We start from the raw sequence: 19,901 nt of genomic DNA, 5'->3' as shown, positions 1-19,901 counted from the left end.
ATAATAATAAAAACGCAAGTTTGGGGAAAACATATCTTTCAACAGTGGTCTTATGTTGATTGTTTATATGTCATAACTTTTATGTTATTCAACTAAAGTATTGTTTGCTGTTTACTGTTGGCAAGATATTTGTGCCATTTTCTTTTTGTGTTCAAAATGTTTATCTCATTCTATTGTAGATTTGTGCCTGAATATTCAGGTCAACCTAGCCTATCACTCATGGACTGATATAAATAATATCAGTGCACCACTTAGGCTGCTATATCATTGACTGATTCCAGTTGGTAAACTTTAGACTAACAGATAAAACATACAAGTCTGTTCCATGCTTATTTACCACTTGCTATAACTGCCAATAGTTCACCCATTGATGTTTTAAAATTCAAAAAAGTCATACATTGCTAACATGACTGTTTCTTTAAATCATTAATCATCAAGAAATACTGCATACAACTGGGACAACTAAAAGCACAAATGACATGTAAAAGAAAGCCAAAAACAAAACAATTAATAGAAACAGAAGAGCACGTTTTATAATGCAATGGAAAGAAAGCTTAACTTGTTTTCTTGCTTCTTTTTTGTAGAGAACACCTGTTCCCAGCGCTGAAGCATTCCGATGGTTCTTTTAAGCAGTAGCATATCTTATTTTCAAGGCAGCCTGAAGTGAAAGGCAAGCTAAAGTCTTGTTTTAAGAAATCGCTTAGTCTACCACTGAAGAATATTATTTTTATTTATGTATAGGGGTTTCCTCAAAAAAAAAAAAAAATCATGACATAGAGTGGTCTCCAGGTAAGAGGGAAAACAATACATTTGAAGAGGCTGTATCTGATGAAGCAGAACCTCCCCCCATTGAAATGCCTAAACATAAGATAATACTGTTTTATTTTCTGTCCCATCATATTCACCGTCTGACAGCATGTCTTGTTGTGTTTCATCTTTGTTTAGACAAAGCTTCTGCCATTTCTTAGCAGCTGCATTCTGGGCATTAGTTCCTCAAGTCTTAAATGACATTCAGTTTCCTCTTGAAAGGCCCTCTTAGTAAGACAACATTCCATATAAGAGAGCATTAACCAGCTTTTGAGGGCTACTGTCTTATCCGGAGACCACCATATCTGGGATCCTGACAATTGGCCAGTTTGCTCACATTCAGTACACCAATTCTTTTGTTGATGTAATTTAGCTATAACTAGTGAACTTGTTGTCTATTTTTAAAGTGGCTGTTAAAAACAAAATTATACGTTTGGGTAAACCCCTGCTATAAAATAATGTATCTTGACAAAGTACCATATCTCTACTTCATTTTTCCAATGATACGTGTTTTGGTACTGTAAACTGTACAGATAGCCGCTTGTATTTTGTGTGTTTAGACACGAGGAGACAATCACATCTGACCAACTATGGAGATTAACCCTTTGTTCACATCAGTGTGTTTCTGCAAATTAAATCTGGAGCAATAAATTTAAACATTAAGAATCTTCCTCTTCTACCCCCCCCCTTTTTTTTTGTTGCCAGCTGTCCAGTATCATCATCAGCACCAGTACAGGTGTATTCTTATCATACACTCTGCTATTACTACCTGGAGCAAAGTTGTTCAAAAGAAGATTTAATAATGTCTCTTTCAAATATTCCCAGGACACCATGTTGTATGACAGGGAAGATACAGGCAGTAACAGTTAATCTTCATAAGCGTTATCTTATAGGAACAATTATGCTCAGAAAAGTTTAACAAAATAGGTTTTAAAGCAGGGATGGGCAACTGGGACCCCTTAATAACCTATGAACTTCAACTTCTGGGCTCAGGAATTCTGGGAGTTGAAGTTTACAGGTCATAAAGGGGCCATAGTTGCCCACCTCTGATTTAAAGTATAGGCAGACATACAGTTTCAATGTTGCAGAGCTACAGCAGAATGGTTTGTTACACAAAATGAAAACAATTTCATATGTTGAGAGGAACAGGAAATCTCTCAGTTAATGTATTTACTTTCCGCTAGAGGTAGGGGTAGGGAATGATGGCCGTTTTATGACTTGTGGACTTGAACTCCCAGAATTCCTGAGCCAGCCATGCTGTTGAAGTCCACAAGTTGTAAAGGGGCTATTGTTCCCCATCTCTGTTCTAGAGGTTGCTTTATAGATCTTTTATTAGGGGAAAAAGATACCTGAAATTATTTTTCTCAGTTTATAATATTTAGCTCTTAGACTAGTTTGTATATGTAGGTGAGGTTACATCTTTTCTTCTGTCTGAAAGACATGAAACTCAGAATGTCTTTTAAGGTGTTCTCAAATGTTAGCACTTCTAATAGAATTGAAAGTTGAAAATAGATTGTGATCTTTTTCTCTTTACCCTGATCAGACATTTAATTTATTATTACCCTATTCAGAAATAACACACGAATGTGGAACAGTTAAAAAAAAAATTCTCTATGCAGATTTCTTCATGGCTATAGCCATCTCATCAAAATTTAGGCTTGCAAAGTAGTTGATTGGCAGGAAAAAAAGTGATAGGAGGAGTACAGTGTGAAGGGAATTGCATGGCTTCAATTGATCTAAAATGGATTTTGTGAAGCTAGAGAACTTGTTCAGGATTCTGCAATTTGCCAGCAAATAATTTCTTTTTATAATTTTTTTTTTTTAAAAAAATCAGTATAACTTTTGTGATTGCCAGAAAGATGGGATTGAAAACAGACTGGCAGTTACCAGAGTCTTAGAACATAGAACTTGTTGAGAATACGCATTGACAATTTTTATATTCTTTATTACTGACATTAACTTTCCCCATCATACTTTTGGGTTTTTCATTTGTTCATAATTGCCCTATCATATTTAACAATTGTAGATTTTTCTCACTTGCAACAAATAATACGTTGGTGAAGATTTTTTTTAATCCCATAATTGGAAGTACAGAAACAGTACTGGACATCTATTCTCTTTATGTGCAATTCCTTATTGAGTCTTTATCCTTAAAACAGAAACTGTATTCCAGCGTTTCCCATTAGAAAAATATATGGTTCAAATATATGCAAAGCTTAGTACTTTGCATAATTTATTCCACTTGTGGAACATCTTGTCACAGAATATGAAATTTTCAATGCATAATTCTAATGTATACAAAGATAATAATAAGACGAAATATCTACATAGCATTTTTCTTTCAGCAGTTTGTTATATTTCATTTTATTTTGTCACAGAGCAAAGAAGGAAGCTTGAAGGTACTTTGGCCAGTAGCAAAGTATTACGATTTAAAAGGAGCAGAAAAGGCCATTACTATGAATCATTTCCCTCTCTGACTTCTTTTCAACAAATACGTTTTTTATCATTTTTACGACTGTTTAACTTAAGATAGAAATATTTGTGATCTAACAGTAAGAAAATATCTGATTCTCTCCCCCCCTCCCCCCCGCGCTGTATGGAGATACAGCAAGCCCATAAGGTATAATACTGAGAAAGTGGAAATCCCATTGAAACTGCAGAATTTAGATATTCAGAAGATGCTCTTCAGATGCACAGATTTTTATGAGTTACATCGTGTTAATTTTTTATAGACAAAGACCATACCATTTCATATTCTTTTTATTATAGTACTTTTTACCTTTTTTGGAAAAATTTAGCTGAGTTTTCTATTGTTTGAATGAATGAATACAATGATCTGTTACTATATAAAAGAAAGGATTATTTATAACGCAAGGAAATTGTTTGAATGTTCTCAGTGAAGATATCTTAACTTTCAGAAAGGTTTTTACCTTTTCTTTATTTTTTTTCTTTTGACATGCAAACACATGCAAATACATATGTACACACTGATTTGTGAAGGATTGGGAGAACGACCAAGAACTAGGAGGAATTATTAGCAGAATAAAAATCGAACCAAGTTTGAGTGATATTAGAAAGGATTATATTTGGAAAAATCTGTTAGATGATAGATAGTTCTAACCATATAACCGCAGAAAATAATTCATTTTTATTGTGAGGCAATTAATTATATGACTATTTTATTCCTGAGGTTATTTTCTTTAATATGTTCTCGTCACCATTCTTCAGGAAGCTTTAGGATACAGCCTCACAGCTCTTAATCCCTAGAATTTGCATCTGATGTCTCTTTTGACCCATGCTTTTGTCTCCTGTGATGTAAGCATTTGGCTCTTCAGCTTGGCTACACCACAGAAACGAAGAGGTGTGCTCCAGCAGCTTTTACTCTTGGCCAAAGAGAGGATGTTGGACTACATTTAGCATCTGCTTCCCCCTCCATTTGTAGTTGACATGATGCAGAATATCCTGTGCAGTAGGTAGGCTTTCCAAAATACTCATAGGGATGTCCATTTGGGTAATATAGTACCCTTTCTTAGTTCTAAATCATCCTAGATGAGGTTTTTTCCATTCCAAAATGTTAGGATAATACCTTCATTATGCAACCTCATGACTTCAAGTAGTCTGAACCTGAATCAACATGATGGTTGTTTTTCCTTTTTGTCATTTGAGGTTTTTCTGTGCTAATTATTGAGCAATTGAGTTATATGGGGCCATTCTTTCCTCTCCCCCATTCAAAATAAATAAATAAAAACAAAACTAAGTATCAATATCGTAAATGCTGGAAAAATCATTTCCCACCTCGGTGTTCAGCTGGCCTTGTTTTGAATAATTTTTGTTTCTGCTGTTAAAAAGGAGAGGGACAAAAATATCAGTTCAGGTTCCTTTTGGTGTACAATGATTCATAGCAATGTACTTAACTGTTTAATATCCAGTTGTTGCATGTGTCAGTGTTTTTTTTTTTTCTGGATTTTTTTCATTTTGATTTTTAGAAAGCTGATGAATTTGTATATTGTAATTGTGATTTTTTTTTAGATGTCAAATCTGAATTGTTAAAAATATCAATTGCATAAAAATATAAATACGATTACTTCGATTCCCACAAATTTTATTTAATTGGGTGGTAGAATTCTGCAGCTTTTATTAATATTTTTTTCATTTCATCGAAACAGCACTTGTATGTCGTTGTGCATTAAAGTATTTTGGTTGCAAACGTTTTGAAAAAGGAAATAAGTTTTCATTTTTTTTTCTCTTCTCTGTGTAATAACAAATTATTTGCAATGTTGAATATAGTTAAAGTTTTGAATCTTGTGTTTACCACACAATGTCCTTAAGGCTGCAATCCTGAATGCAATTACTTGATGGTAAAATGTATTGAAATCAATGGAACTTCTAAGTAGATCTCAATAGGATATGCTGTAAATAATTTTAAAAATATATGATATGAAATGCATTACCTTGTGGTAGAACAGCAGGGTAAAATATTTTAAATAATAAATTTCATATTTTTGCCAGAGTACTCCTTTACTTTTGAAAAAGGGACAACTCTGCAGGAACCAGTGATGGAATTGCCAAGATTGTTACTCTACTGAAGTGAGAAAGGAAGCATAACATAATTTGTGCAGGAGTTCTGTGTCTGCCTAACAATATTGATATGCTCAGGATGTAGTCAACAGGATATACCTGAGTATCAGTTAAGCCAAATTTAAGCCCAGGTAAACCTGTACCATTATCCATAGACATTACAAGAATGAATTAGTCATTTCTATAAGAGAAATAACACATTTCTTTTTGTTTTTTCCCCCACTCCACCCCTTTAGGTACCTCATAAAATTAACCATAAAAATGAATCTTTAAATTGGCTATGTCTATAATGAATTAATAATAAGAAAAATAATTAAATGAACATTCTATCCAGGGTGAAATACATCCAGCCAAATCAACAGTGGGCCTTTGATCATAGCTGGATGCATAGTGATACTGAAATGATTGGTTATGTGTAACAGCTAAATGTTTCAGATATTGTTTTGATTAAATTTGGCAGTTTCACACTGAGGTCTGCTGTTTCCTGGTGCATAAAAGACACCTCAAATGTGAGAAAGTATTCCATATTCACAGTTACAGAGAAATAGGTTTACTTTTTTTTTTCTCTTGCCCAGAAACATAGACCACAAAAACATTCACCATTCACACTGTTCTCCTATTTCTGAACTGTGCAGTAATCTATTAAATTTTCTAATAGATCTTGTGTAAAGTGTATGTATGCTTGTGCAATTATGAAAAAGCAGTTTTGGAAAATGGTGTATTTATTTCAAATCACTTATGGGGCATGTACAAAACTGTATAAAAACATTCAATTTGCCCGGTAAAGTTGTTTTTGTGATATTTCTGTGTTGTTAAATAAAGGAATTTAGTACTCTAAAATCTCTTTTTTCTTCCACTGGACAGATGTGTTGTAAGGATCTTAAATAATCATAAAGTTTTTTCAAGGGCCATCACAATAAAATAACTCAAAAGGTTCGTATCTAGTTCAATAAATGCAAGAAATCTGTGGTACAATATTTGTATAATATTTTTATGTTTATTGGATTTGAATGGATTTTTGCATCACCAAAAGCCTATAGAGATTCTCAGTCATCCAGGTCATGGTTGTCCCACAGGTGCGTTTTCAGGAGGCAACTGGACTTCCTTGTTTTTGAAGATGTTTCGCTTCTCATCCAAGAAGCTTCTTCAGCTCTGACAGGATAGTGGGGAATGGAAGGATTTATATTCCTTACAGATAGCTGGTCATTTGCATCATTTTAAGATCGTTGAAGTACTTGGAGGTTTATCTGTGTCCTCAAGGTCATCTGAGTAGTACTCCTGGTTCTGTAGTCTGCAATTTTTTCTCTGGAAATCCGTTCATACTCCTACACCATTCGAAGGGTGTTCATCCCAAATTGGATAGCTAAAAGTCTATAGAGATTCTCAGTCATCCACTGTGCCGAGGTGGCGCAGTGGTTAGGGTGCAGTATTGCAGCTACTTCAGCTGACTGCTAGTTCAGCAGATCAGCGGATCAAATCTCACCGGCTCAAGGTTGACTCAGCCTTCCATCCTTCCGAGGTGGGTAAAATGAGGACCCAGATTGTTAGGGGGCAATATGCTATTTAGCATACTGTCTTTGGTGTAAGGTGCCCAGAATCCTCGGAGAGTAGGCGGCATAGAAATATGACTAATAAAATAAAAATAAAAATCCAGGTCATGATTGTCCCAAAGGTGCTTTTTCAGGAGGCAACTGGACTTCCTTGTTTTTTCTTTGAAGGGTTTATTAATATAAATCCTTCCATTCCCCACCATCCAGTCAGAGCTGAAAAAGCTTCTTGGATGAAAATTAAAATGACTTCAAAGAAAAAACAAGAAAGTCCAGTTGCCTCCTGAAAAAGCACCTTTGGGGCGTCACTAAAAGATTTCTTAGAAGTACATGAAGTTTTAAACAAATCTTTGAATTATAATGGATTTATTGATCCAGAATCATGGTTAGAAGTATCATATAATTAATAACACAATATATATGCAGAGACTTGGCTTTCTTTTTGTTAATACTACCGTATTTAGATAAAAAATGAAAAAAATATTGGCATTTTTTCCCTCTTAAATACTTTTGGTTAATGATGACACCATTCCAATAACAGCACTTTGCATCTGTTTTACTGCTTCCTAGTACAAAGTCCTATTCACTTGCTTGCTTGTAAATTTCTAAAAGTAGAAAAAAACAGGTTCTTTCCCTTGTAAATCCATATTGTGTTCATTACCAACACATGGACCAATTTCATATGGCTTAAGGTTTTCATACAATTCTTGATCTAAATCATGGGTGTCAAACTTCCTGCGTCACATTGCCGTCACATGACATTTCGTGACATTTTTTTCCCCTTCATATTTTGGGGATCAATGATTTGGTGGATTTTGTAGTTAAGCAGATGTCTGGTACTAATTTTAAAATCTTTAATACAGCCTTCCAGAATCTCTTGCTTTTAGATGAAATCAGTTCCGTTCCTATAATACCGCCAGCCATGTGGTCCAAATCCAGCATATCTAGAAAATACCAAGTTGGATGAGACTACATTAAGAAAACTATAGGATGCGTGAAGTATGAATGGTCTGAAAAGTTTCATTTTTATTGAAGAGGTTAGTGCAAGTCAGGAACATTTCTTTACACCCATGCTTTACATCCTGCCAGTTTCATCTAGAGAAATTGTCAGTGCTAATAAAAAATCTCTATTTCAGGTTCTTTTTTGGGGGGGGGCACAATACCAACAATATACTTAAAACAATATACCTAAAACTTACCCCCAAATCACCTTGGAACAAGCAATAGCAATAGCAGACTTATATACTTAGACTTATATACCGGTTCATAGTGCTTTACAGTCCTCTCTAAGTGGTTTACAGACTCAGTATATTGCCACCATCAATCTGGGTCCTCATTTTACCGACCTTGGAAGGATGGAAGGCTGAGTCAACCTTGAGCCGGTGAGAATCGAACTCCTGGCAGTCTATTTATTTATTTTATTTTATTTATTTATTTAGTTTGTCAAACATGTACGAGATAACAGGTATAAGTATAAGCATGGACATGAGCACAGGTAATGAGTACAAATAAATGGTGACAGTGGGATAGGGACCGTAGGCACGCTGGTGCGCTTATGCACACCCCCTTACGGACCTCTTAGGAATGGGGCGAGGTCCACAGTAGACAAGGTTGAAGCTATGGGGGTTTGAGGATGAAAAAACGGAGTCGGGTAGAGCATTCCAGGCATTGACCATTGTTGCTGAAGTTGTACTTTCTACAAATCTGTAAGTCTGCAGTTAGCCTGCAATACAGCATTCTATCCACTGTGCCACCACAGCTCAAATCCTTTGATAGCTCTTAACAATGAGCCTGGATCCAAAATATGCTAAACATCTGTTCTGCCATGCCCTATAGCCGTGATGGTGAACTTATAGCACGCATGCCACAGGTGGCACGTGGAACCATATCTGTGGACACACGAGCATTGCCCTAGCTCAGCTGCAGCGCACATGCGCGTGCTGGCCCGCTGATTTTCGGGCCTTCCAGGCCCACCGGAAGTCAGGAAACAGGCTGTTTCTGGCCTCCATAGGGCCTCCAGGGAGTGAGGAAGGCCGTTTTCGCCCTCCCAAGGCTCCTAGAAAGCCTCGGGACCCTGGGGAGAGTAAAAACGGGCCTTCCAGGCCCACCAGAAGTCGGGAAATAGTTAATGGACTAATGACTGTATCAGAGGCAGTTTGGTTTCATGATTAAGGCACCAAGCTAGAAACCAAGAGACTGTGAGTTCTGGTCCTGCCTTAGGAAAGCCAGCTAGATGATCTCTCAGCCCAGCCGATCTTCCAGGTATTGTTGGGGGGGGGGAAATAAGAGGAAAGAGTATTAGGCATATTTTACACTTTGAGTTATTTATAAAAATAATCTTTATTCGTGTCAGAAGCACCTACAAATTAAGAGACATAAAACATTCAACATTTTACATGTGTTATATTTCTATGATCTATTTTATACCTATTTTATTTGCTCACTGTTGAATATTATAAAAACAATAAGGGCAACATAAATAAAAATAAAAATAAAATCCTGTTCAAATAATCCCTTGACTTCATTTTGATATCTTTCATTATATTGCCCATTTCACTTTCTCCTGCCCAGCTATATCTCCAATGATTATTTTTATTTGAACTACCGATGACTACCATTCATTAGGATCTTGATGCCAACTTCTCCATTTGTCATCATGGCAGCAATGATACTTGATTTACATCAGCTGTTTGGTTACCAAGGAGGATTTATCCCCAGGGACACTGGGATGCAAGGACCTCTCACTTCTTTTCAAGCTTTAAATGTCAGATTGCTTCCTGGGGTGCATATCTCTAGTCCTGCTGAGATTTTATGTTGAAGCTTTGTGTTTAGGTTAATCTGCCACAGTAATCAGAAGGGCGTTGTATCTTTTTTTTCAACTAATATATTTTGTTAACAGGCATAAGCTTTCAAGAATGTCAGCTCAGATGCATAAAATGGCTACACTCATGTAGAATTAAAATAATTGGGGTGATGTGGGGTAAGGGAAAGGAAGGTGGTTATGGAAATGAAGGTTACATGTGAAACAGTTTATACATACCTGATCAACTAACAAGTGCAATGTGTTAAGTGTCTTGAGATCTTCTGGGATTACCTGAAATCTTTTGATGTATGTGAGTTCATCAATCTCTCATTTAATGGTGCTGTTAAACTCCCAAGTTTTTCAAAGCAGTCACCCTGAGATCTGCCATAGAGTTCTTGGGAGGGTGAAATGCTCTGATTTTACTTTGGCCTTGTTCTGGGTCCTTATGTCAAACTTGTGTTCATTAATTCTTTTGCACAAAGTTTGTCTCCTTTGTCCTACAGAGAATCCAGAGGGACATTGCTGACAGATGATGCCATATATCACATTAGAGGAAGAGAATGTTGAATGTGCATCTAATCTTGTATGCTCTGTGATAGTACAGTTGGAGTAAATATGAGGGCATAGGATATATCTGAGTTCCCATGTAAACATGGTTGTCCTGATGTTTCTTGTGGTTTGTGAGACTCTTCCCTTTGCTTGGGTGAGAATCCCCTGTCCTCCAGGCTCATCCCAATGTTAACCATACATTAATCTAAGTACTGTATGCATTTGATTATGTGAATTACAGCTCATGAGCGCGTATGCATTTTATTAAAATGTGTTAGTCAAAAGATGCGCTATCAGATTCCTGATTTATTATCACCACAGACTAACAGCATTCTCCTCCTACAGTATCTTACAACAAAGAACACCATCTCTTTCAATGTCTGTGACCCATCTCCGATAGAAATAACATTCCCCATATGTCATATCAAAGCCTCCCTGTGTGTTCCATATGACTGAAACTATAGGCCAAGCATCCCACAAGGTAGGTTGAATTCCACAAGGGTTTATGATTTGTCACTCCTTTAGGCATTGTCCAATGGGCCAGTGGGAAACCTCATCCCCTTTGTTATACTGGAAGACTAACTGAAGACCAACAAAAGCAAGAAAGAAGTAGTGTGTCACCAGGCATCAGAATCCAATGACTGCCTCCAATTCACTATCCCAATGATGAATCAATTCACCTGTGTGAATCTATGGTTCAACCCCTAAAATCATTTGAAGGAGACCGGGGTTAGCAGAACAAGGTGGAATGAGCAATGGTTCAATATTTTTGGATAACCTTTTTAGCATGTGTTAAACAATTGGACACTGTTGGCAAAATTCAAACAGGTGTTACACATAATAGGCTTCCTGAAACCCTCCCAATGTGTGGAATTGCTATTTTTAACCAATATTACTGTGAGTCATTCTGTGTCAAAATTCTGGGATCTTCCCAACACATCTGAAAGGAAAGCCTGGGTTACATATGGGAAAATAATGCCGTTGGCAATAAGAATTTTTGTGTACATTGGCAATAAGAATTTTGTGCAGCAAAACATATTTAAAAATAAACTATTGAACATCAAAAATATTTTTATCCTAAATGTACAATCATATTCATATTTCCTCCTGAGCCACCCTATTTGTCATAATATCTATAAGAGGATGGCATCTCGCTTTGAAACATTTGTTTGGACACATGGTGTTCTTTCAAGAACTAAGGTTTTGATATTCTCTAGAGTGGTGCTTTTCAACCTTGGCAACTTTAAGATGTGGATTTCAACTCACAGGATTCCTCAACTAGCCAGGAATTCTGGGACCTGAGGTTCTGACACCTTAAAGATGCCAAGACTGAGAAACACTCCTTTAGGACACAATTTTAACTGTATAGAGCTTTGTCTCATCTATAATTTAGAAGACATTCCTGGCTGTGGTGTGCTGAGTCCTCTATAACCTTTGTGTGTGGCTTTCTCTACAACTGTATGGGTAGATCTGCTTTATTTCTATTCAGCGGAAAGGAAATTGGGATAGCCAGATGGTGAATAGCTCAAGGCCACCCAAGTAGCTTTCCTTTGATTTGAACTAATATTCCCTGCGTACTGCATGCTATTCATGAGACCAGATTGGCTTTCAGTGTAATCTCATGTTTTCTCAAAAAGGGAATATAATTCTTGAGCTGCACATCAGGAAAAACACCATGGATTCACACGAACTCAGTGGCTGCCCAGACAAATTTATTGTAAGAAAAACTGAGCTGCTTCAATGTTATTTAACTGGTAGCCAATTTCTTCTAAGAAGCATTTCTCCAAGGAACTTCTCAGCAATTATTAATAGCATGATCCTGCACGGTTCCACATGCTTGCTCAGAGATAGTGATCATCATTAAATTCTCACTTGGTAACTAATCAAATTCTAATTGGATGCATAACTCTTCCTTAAAAGACAATTATTAGTATAATTATTTGGATTAGAAGGAAGGACTGGAATGAATCCTAAGAAAATTGGGCCCTATGGAGGTCATCCATGTGATATAAACTGTTGTTGGGAAGGGAAACATTTGGTGAAAGGGATATGCCACCTGATGATAACTTTCAATTGATAGATTTTTAATCTTCTCAGCTAAAAGATATTGCACAAACATGTTTGTGGGTGTGATAAGACGAGACAAAGCTAGAGCAATTGCATAATAAGAGTTTTATCTGGAAAAGCAGTCCAGATCTTCCAATTCTTTCAATAATACCTGTCAATGATTCAACTTGTTTTATAATGACTTTGCTTGCGGGTATAGTAACTCGTGCAAAGCAGGACATTATATATTACATTCAGTTGATTGTATTTTTGTAACATGACCTTAGCAATGTAGTATGCAATCTTTATGCTACAAGTACTCTATATAACACATTCTATTTAGAATAAATCAATATCTATATTGATTTATTGATAATGATATCTTATTATTGCAGACAGATTTTGAAAAAAAAACTCTCCATAGCAGTTATTAAAAACATGGTTACTAAGTCTATATTATGGTACATCTTATCAGGAGATTTAGATCCATAACAGAATATTCTCAACTCATATGGAACTTACTAGCAACTTTTAATATAATTCTACAAAATGATGAGGAAAATGATGAGGAAAAGAGGGGAGGAGTGAGGGAGAGGAAGGGGAAGTAGGGTTGGAGGAAGAAAGTAGAAGAGGAGAGGAGGTAGGGAGGGGAAAGAAAGAAAGAAGAAGAAAAAGGTTTGTTGTGAAAAGAGGGAAAAGAGAGGGTAGAAGAGCAACCCCAAATGTGATTAAAATGTCTTATTTTTATGCTTTTGTTAGAAAAAAATATAGATGTATATTTGGGATCTTGCTTTGAATGCTAAATTCACTGAATCTGTCCATCTGTGAGAAAGAAAAATAACAATATGAGTGTCCATGGTTAATTTCTTAACTATACAGACAGTCCTCGACTTTCTATTGGTCCCATAGCATAGCAACCATTTGAAGTTACAATGGATTCCCCCAAAAGGAACTTGTAACCCAGTTCTGACGTTCTGACGGCCACCGCAGTAAAGTGACCACACTTCAAACGCTTTGCAACTGGACCATGCATACGGTTGTTTGCATCATCCCACGTGATTTATGTTTGTGCCTTAGTGAACAAAGGATTTGCTTAACAACCATAGTGACTCACTTAACAACCATTGCAAAAAAAGATTGTAAAATTGAGTCAGTCACATGGACAGGCTCCATTATGTTTTTGTAAGTCAAATAGTGCTATACGATGGTTATAGTGCAATAAGACATTGTCTCTGCCATTTTGGGGTTAAACTTTCATAGCATTTGTCCAAGCTTTAGTTTATGCTTCCAGTGCTGCTGCTTTATTCTAAACACAGAGTTATTCCAACTCAAATCACAGAGCCAAATGGGAACATTGCCCAAACTCCCATGTCATAAAAAAATAAGCAGGGCTTCCTGCTTTACCTGATAAATGCTAACACACTCCAAAGAGCAGCACCTGAAGATTTTGGGATATTTTTCAAAAATTACAAACACATCCCAAGTCCCTATGGCGATAATAATAAAACATATTTCTTGTTGGAATCCAAATAGTATGATTTTACTGTACATCTATATATAGCTATCCGAGGAGGGGAATGGGAAGGAACATAATTATACACGTTTTCATGAGTTACTTTCTATATGTGATTCTCTTCCTACATATCACACATTAGGTGCTTCCTGTCAATCACTATGACTTTCCATTGTGTTTGCAAAGAATAAAATGAAAATGAATGCACACTTAGGGAACTAATGGGGCATACCCATCTTGAATGTACATGCATGGAACACAACAGGGTATAAATTGAAGAATGCTGAACGAGGTGGTAGAAATGGACTGATTGAAGTGCTAGATTTAGAGAAGAGACATCAAATTTCCATGTATTATGGAGTCAATGGGCAGTTTGGGATTAGTCATTATTATTTCACCTATGTAATATACACTACAAAGATATGGCAGTAGAATGAAGTAATCCTCAGAGAAAGCATGATGTATATATTTGCAATGTCAATAGTCTTTACATATGCTTTCATGGTTGATGAACTATATCTGCATTACAATGTTTGGTATATATAAAACAATGCATTTTGGTTCTTCAGATGTCCTAATGTGAATTCAGTTATATTCACAACTCTGTACGAAAGGATAACAGAAGACAGAATGGGAATGAAATGAGACACTTTGCCTTAATAACAGAGGATGTGAAATTCAGTCCTTTGCATGCTTACTTGGAACATAAATGAATGGTGCTTTCTCCAGTTCTGTTCTGTACCAATTTTTTGGATAAAATGTAATTTTGTGGCAGTTTTGATGGCATGCATTAGTCTCCTTTATTTCATGGGATGTATCCTCCAAGCCATCTAGATTTCTCTACCAGGTATTGTGAGTTTATCACAATCCTATAACATACACTGGACTGTCAAGATAATCTGTAAATCTTCACACCAAAATCATACAACTCTCCTAGTGTTTTGATTTCCCTATTCTTCAGTTGGTACACATGTGGTAAAATATATTTGATACTGGTCTACCAAGCAAATTCTTTGAATGGATATTATATTTCTGTTTAACCTTTCTCTGAAAATATTACTGCTGCTCAATGTGTGATATTGAGGCTATAAAGAAACTTGTGAAAAGCTTTCAGGACCAACTTAACATTCTTAAAATCGTTATGTAGTTTTAGAACAATGGTATTCTTTGCCCTGATATGTCAAACAATAAGCACGATGAAACCAACTTTCTTTTCCATTTTTACTTAAATGAGTGACTGTATTACCAGCCATCTTCTTCGATCTGCCTCCATTTCCTCAAAATGCAGGCCATGACCTACTAAACAGCCAGTCCCACATTTTATTATTTTATTGTTTTTATTTTCATATTTGTTCAGCCTCTCAAAAGACAAGGCTCCTTCACTAGAATGGAATTTCAGACAATTTCACTCTAAAACTGCAGATGTGTGAGGTTAAATAATGCTACGATTAATTATTCAGTCTGGGCCTGCCTGGTTTGGCTTGTGAAATATAAACATTCAAAGGAGAAGAGAATTTTGGCTTCTATGCTCTCCCCCCCCCCTCTTCTTTTTTCCCTCCTCTCCTATTCCTTGAAAGCCAGTTTTAGTCCTCTTATTAAACACTCCTCCCACAGAAATGGCAACAGGAAGACACAACTGCTCTGCTATTAGAAACATTTTATAATGAATGAAGACAAAAAGAAATTCTTTACAAGCCTGGAAGCCCTGCTGTTTATCCAAACCAGCTGACATTAATCCTTATGAAAGTTTTAGGCTGATCATCCTTTAACACCAGATGCACCTATATAGCCCTGAAAAATGATATATTAGAAAGCAAGAGAGAATAACCCTACTTTGAAAAAGAAAATCCATATTGGGGGAAAAAAACCCATAAAACCCCGACATAGATTGCTGTGAGGGATGATGTGTCACTTTTTCTATGCATACACAGTGATGCCATCAGGCTACAACTTTAGGGAAGATTCCAAAGACCTGTTCAATAAAAATGAATAGTAGAACCCTGAAAGAAAACAGTACTGGCTTACCTTATTTTGAAGTCAAGTCAACTTGACATCCCAAGGATGAGAAGCAAAGTTCATTTGCAAAGTAGAAAGTTATGGAGATAGCAAAGGTACTTATGTAACTTAGACTTTACTTTAGTTTTTTTTTAAAAAATCTCAATCTGGCTTTTAATTTATTATGCCCCCTAATTCTCACTTTTCCTAAAATTTGTATAATGTTATTTACCTTGAAAGGGAATAGCATGATACAGTGGTGAAATCTAATTTTTTTTACTACCGGTTCTGTGGGCGTGGCTTGGTGGGCATGGCAGGGGAAGGATACTGCAAAATCCCCATTTCCTCCCCACTCCAGGGGAAGGATATTGCAAAATCTCCATTCCCACCCCACTCTGGGGCCAGCCAGAGGTGGTATTTGCTGCTTCTCCAAATTACTCAAAATTTCCGCTACCGGTTCTGCAGAACCTGTCAGAACCTGCTGGATTTCACCCCTGACATAATAGATATGTAAAAATAAAAGCTCAACTGAAGATAATTATTTTAATTTTTGTCATTCACATTTCATTTTGTCCCTCTTTTGGCATCCGTTCTTTAATAATTCTATTCCACCAATTTAAAAAAAAATTAGTGTACCTCTTGTCCTGTGGCGAGTTGGCCATGGCAAGTTGTCCCATGGTGACTTGGCTGTGGTGACTTGGCCACAGCAAGTTTTTTTAAAAAATTGATTTATATGCTGCCCTTCTCCGAAGACTCAGGGCGGCTTACAATGCGTTAAGCAATAGCCTACATACTTTTGTATATTTATACAAAGTCAGCTTATTGCCCCCACAATCTGGGTCCTCATTTTACCTACCTTAGAAAGGATGGAAGGCTGAGTCAACCTTGAGCCTGGTGAGATTTGAACTAGCAGTAATTGCAGGCAGCTGATGTTAATAACAGTGCTTTAGTCTGCTGTGCTACCAGGGCTCCTTAGTTGTAGGATAGTTGTAGGATAGTTGTAGGATAGTTGTCCTATCCTACAGTCTGGAATGTCTTGCAAGTCTCTTCACCCAGGCACTATTCAGGTCAAGGTCTGTTTGTTTGTTTGTTTGTTTAATCAACCAATACTAGCTAGGTGTTGCAAATGCTGTGGCATTCTAGCTGCTAGGATTGTGCAAAGCTTCTATCTGAAGCTGTGTCAAACAAGTCATTCCTTCAGGATGAATTTTCTAATTATATCTCTAAATCAATTTGAGGCTTCACAGTGGATCAGGAGCTTTCAAGTATTTTCAAAGATCAGATGGATTTTTTGCACTTATAGGCGTACATTTATTGAATCAGATAAATACTTTGAATTGAATCATATCATTGAACTGAACCCTTGAAGCAATTTCAATTGACTTAGGTCTTTTAAAATGAATTGCAAACATGGATTTAATCACAAATTGGAATCAGATTTTGCCTGATTTATACATTCCAACTAACTATTCATACATAAAATGTGAAGCTAAACCAATGAACGCAAAAGTTATCTGATGATGGATCCCTACAATTCTTTATCTAAGCCAGCCTTGTCTACTCCAAGTACATACAACCTCAGGGCTACCCATGGTCCCTTGATCAGTTTTGAAAGCACTGCCATGCCCTTTTCAACAGCAACTGACATCCTGAAAAAGCATTTTGAGGTAACATACCTCAAAAACTGAAATTAGGAAGCCCTAAAATAATCTCTAATCATTTAAGCAAAGAAATTCACACACATTTCCACCACACAAATTAGGGAACAAAACCAACCACATTTACATAATGTCCCCAACCACTGAAGTCCTTGGTTTCCCCAAAGCATATTATGGTTTCCAGACATCAAAACATTACTCAGTCCTGTTTTGTTTTTCCTGGCAATTAGGTTGTCAAGTTGGTGTCTATGCTATAATTTGCTAATTTGACCATCTACTGGAGATGCTAGGGATTTAATTGAGAAGACCTATTAAATGATAGGAAATGTACTCTGTCATTTAGCAAGATTATTTCTTTCCAAAGAGCTTAACTATGGCAATATTGGAGGAAAAAATAGGATAGGACTGAACATACAGTAGGACCTGGATTTACAGAATGAATGTTGAAATAAAAATATTTTAAAAGGCATTTTAAAAATGCTGTATGCAGAAAGGAAAGTAGAGCCCTATTTAATTGCTCCCTCCCTACCACAAAGCACGGTGTTCAGAGGGTTTGAGTGTCAAGATTCCAGGTTCAGTCATACATGGGGGACAGTTCTTTGTCATTCATTAATCAGGTAACTGATGTTGAACTGAAAATGCCCATGGCCATTGAACAAAGTGTGCCTGAAAATGATAAAATGCATAGAGCAGGTTAGAGCTACAGGGTTTGTAGTTTTGCTTTATTCTTTTTATATTCCAATGTTTGATTGTAGGACACCTAAGAATACTATGGTATTTAATCCAAAAAGGGAATCATACAGAATCATTGATCGATATCAATATCATTAGGGAACTTTTTGTAAAAATTCAATTGAGAGATCTGTAATTAGGGTCTGTAAGGAGAAGAACTGACTCCAACTCAATCCTACCAAGACCAGGTTGATGTTATTGTTGGGACTGCCTAGGTTCAGGTATCTTCCATATTTATTTCTAGATGGAGTTACACTTCCCCATTCAGAAGTGGTGTGTGATCTGGGGGTCATCTTGGATAATTGATCTTCTTGGAACCTGTTGGAGAGAGAGTCTTTGCATAGTTCCATCAGGTGTGCCAATTTTACCTCTACCTGGATTGGATGGTCCTCAGTTACTCAAACCCTTGTCTCCTCGTGGCTCAATTATTGCAATGTGGTCTACATATGGATGTTCTTGGATGCATTTTCTTTCATATGGATGAAACTCAGAAGCTTCAACTGGTACAGAACATAACAACAAAGCAGTGGTGAATAAGCCTTGGCATGCCCATGCTTTATGGGTTGCATTGGTTGCTGGTATATTTGTAGGTGTGATTCAAGGCTGGTTATCACTTATAAAGCCGTATATAGCATGAGACCTGGTTATCTGAGGCACCACTTGTTTCCTGCAGCCTCTGCCTAATTGTTAAAATCTACAGAGTTGGTGCACCCTGGATCCTCTCACAGTCTCACTCAAACATTGTTATTTCTTGGATCTGGGAAGCACACCTTCTCTGTAGCAGCACTTTCCCTCTGCAATGAGGTCCCCCATGAAATCGAGATGTCTTCCACCCAGAGGGTATTCAGAAGGCATTTGTAGAGAGTAAGGAAGATAAACTTGACAGAGATATGCAGGATATGTTGCCTAGGCAAAAGCAGCAGAAGCAATTTTTAAGTCCACAAAGAGATGTGGCAGATGCCCTCCTTTTACTGAACCATAAAAAGGAGGAGGAGGAGGAAGTAATAGAACAATCAGAGTCTCAAGATTCTGCTATTATCTGCCTTGGGGAAGGGTTAATTGGACCATTGTTGCACAAGGTTTCTGACCACTTTAGGGTGAGATAAATCCTATGAAACATTGAACCAGTGAGTTCTGAGAGTGTTTCAATTGCTATAATAAACATGATTCAAATCAAAGATGCAGCTCAGTTGCAAATTTTAGTTTAATGTCTCTGGCCAATGATTAATACAAAGATATCCTAATGTAAACAATCTCTTCAAGGCTGCAGCTAAGAAACACCAGTACTAGATTTCCATTTCATATCAATTCAAAAGCTCTTAGATTCTTAATTCTAGGAGTTTTTTCACTTGCATCAAGTTTGTATAAGTCAGACTATTAGCCTAAAGCAAGCTGATTTTTAAAACTTTACATTCATCCAGAGAGTTACAGAATGAAATTACAGGATATATGTACTAATAACATATCCCTCTTTTTTCCTGAGAAGGTGATCCTTTTAAAATATGATTACAAGCAGAAACCAGGCATTAAATTAAATGATCTTTGGAGTCACTTCCAGCTTTAAGATGTTATTCTTTATTTTTGTGATTTCTGCAGCTAAGGGAATATTTTCAGACTTAATGCACAACGTTCAACTGGCAATGAAAGCTGGTGTCAACTGGATCAAGTCGGAA

At 36.6% G+C, this 19,901-nt stretch overlaps 1 protein-coding gene across 3 annotated transcripts in view; it reads left to right on the top strand.

Moving 5' to 3' along the window:
* CXXC4 (CXXC finger protein 4) overlaps nt 1-19,406 on the top strand; it is a 75,749-nt gene extending 56,343 nt beyond the window's left edge. The window contains exons 3-6 of one of the 3 annotated variants that reach the window (XR_015729279.1): nt 585-670; nt 6,250-6,318; nt 10,630-10,765; nt 18,473-19,406. Coding sequence is in view for 2 of the 3 variants with exons in the window: in XM_060686934.2 (XP_060542917.2) it covers nt 585-629 (45 nt within the window). In the remaining variant the exon portion in view is untranslated. Of the gene's footprint in view, nt 1-584; nt 671-1,512; nt 6,226-6,249; nt 6,322-10,629; nt 10,766-18,472 lie in introns of those variants that run through there. The other 2 variants (XM_060686934.2, XM_034442215.3) reach the window with 2 other exon arrangements.
* Nucleotides 19,407-19,901: the final 495 nt, after the last annotated feature.

This window comes from Pantherophis guttatus, chromosome 8 (assembly GCF_059756535.1).
Source record: "Pantherophis guttatus breed Tessera chromosome 8, ASM5975653v1, whole genome shotgun sequence".
Lineage (NCBI taxonomy): Eukaryota > Metazoa > Chordata > Lepidosauria > Squamata > Colubridae > Pantherophis > Pantherophis guttatus.
This window is presented reverse-complemented; position numbering and strand designations above follow the sequence as displayed.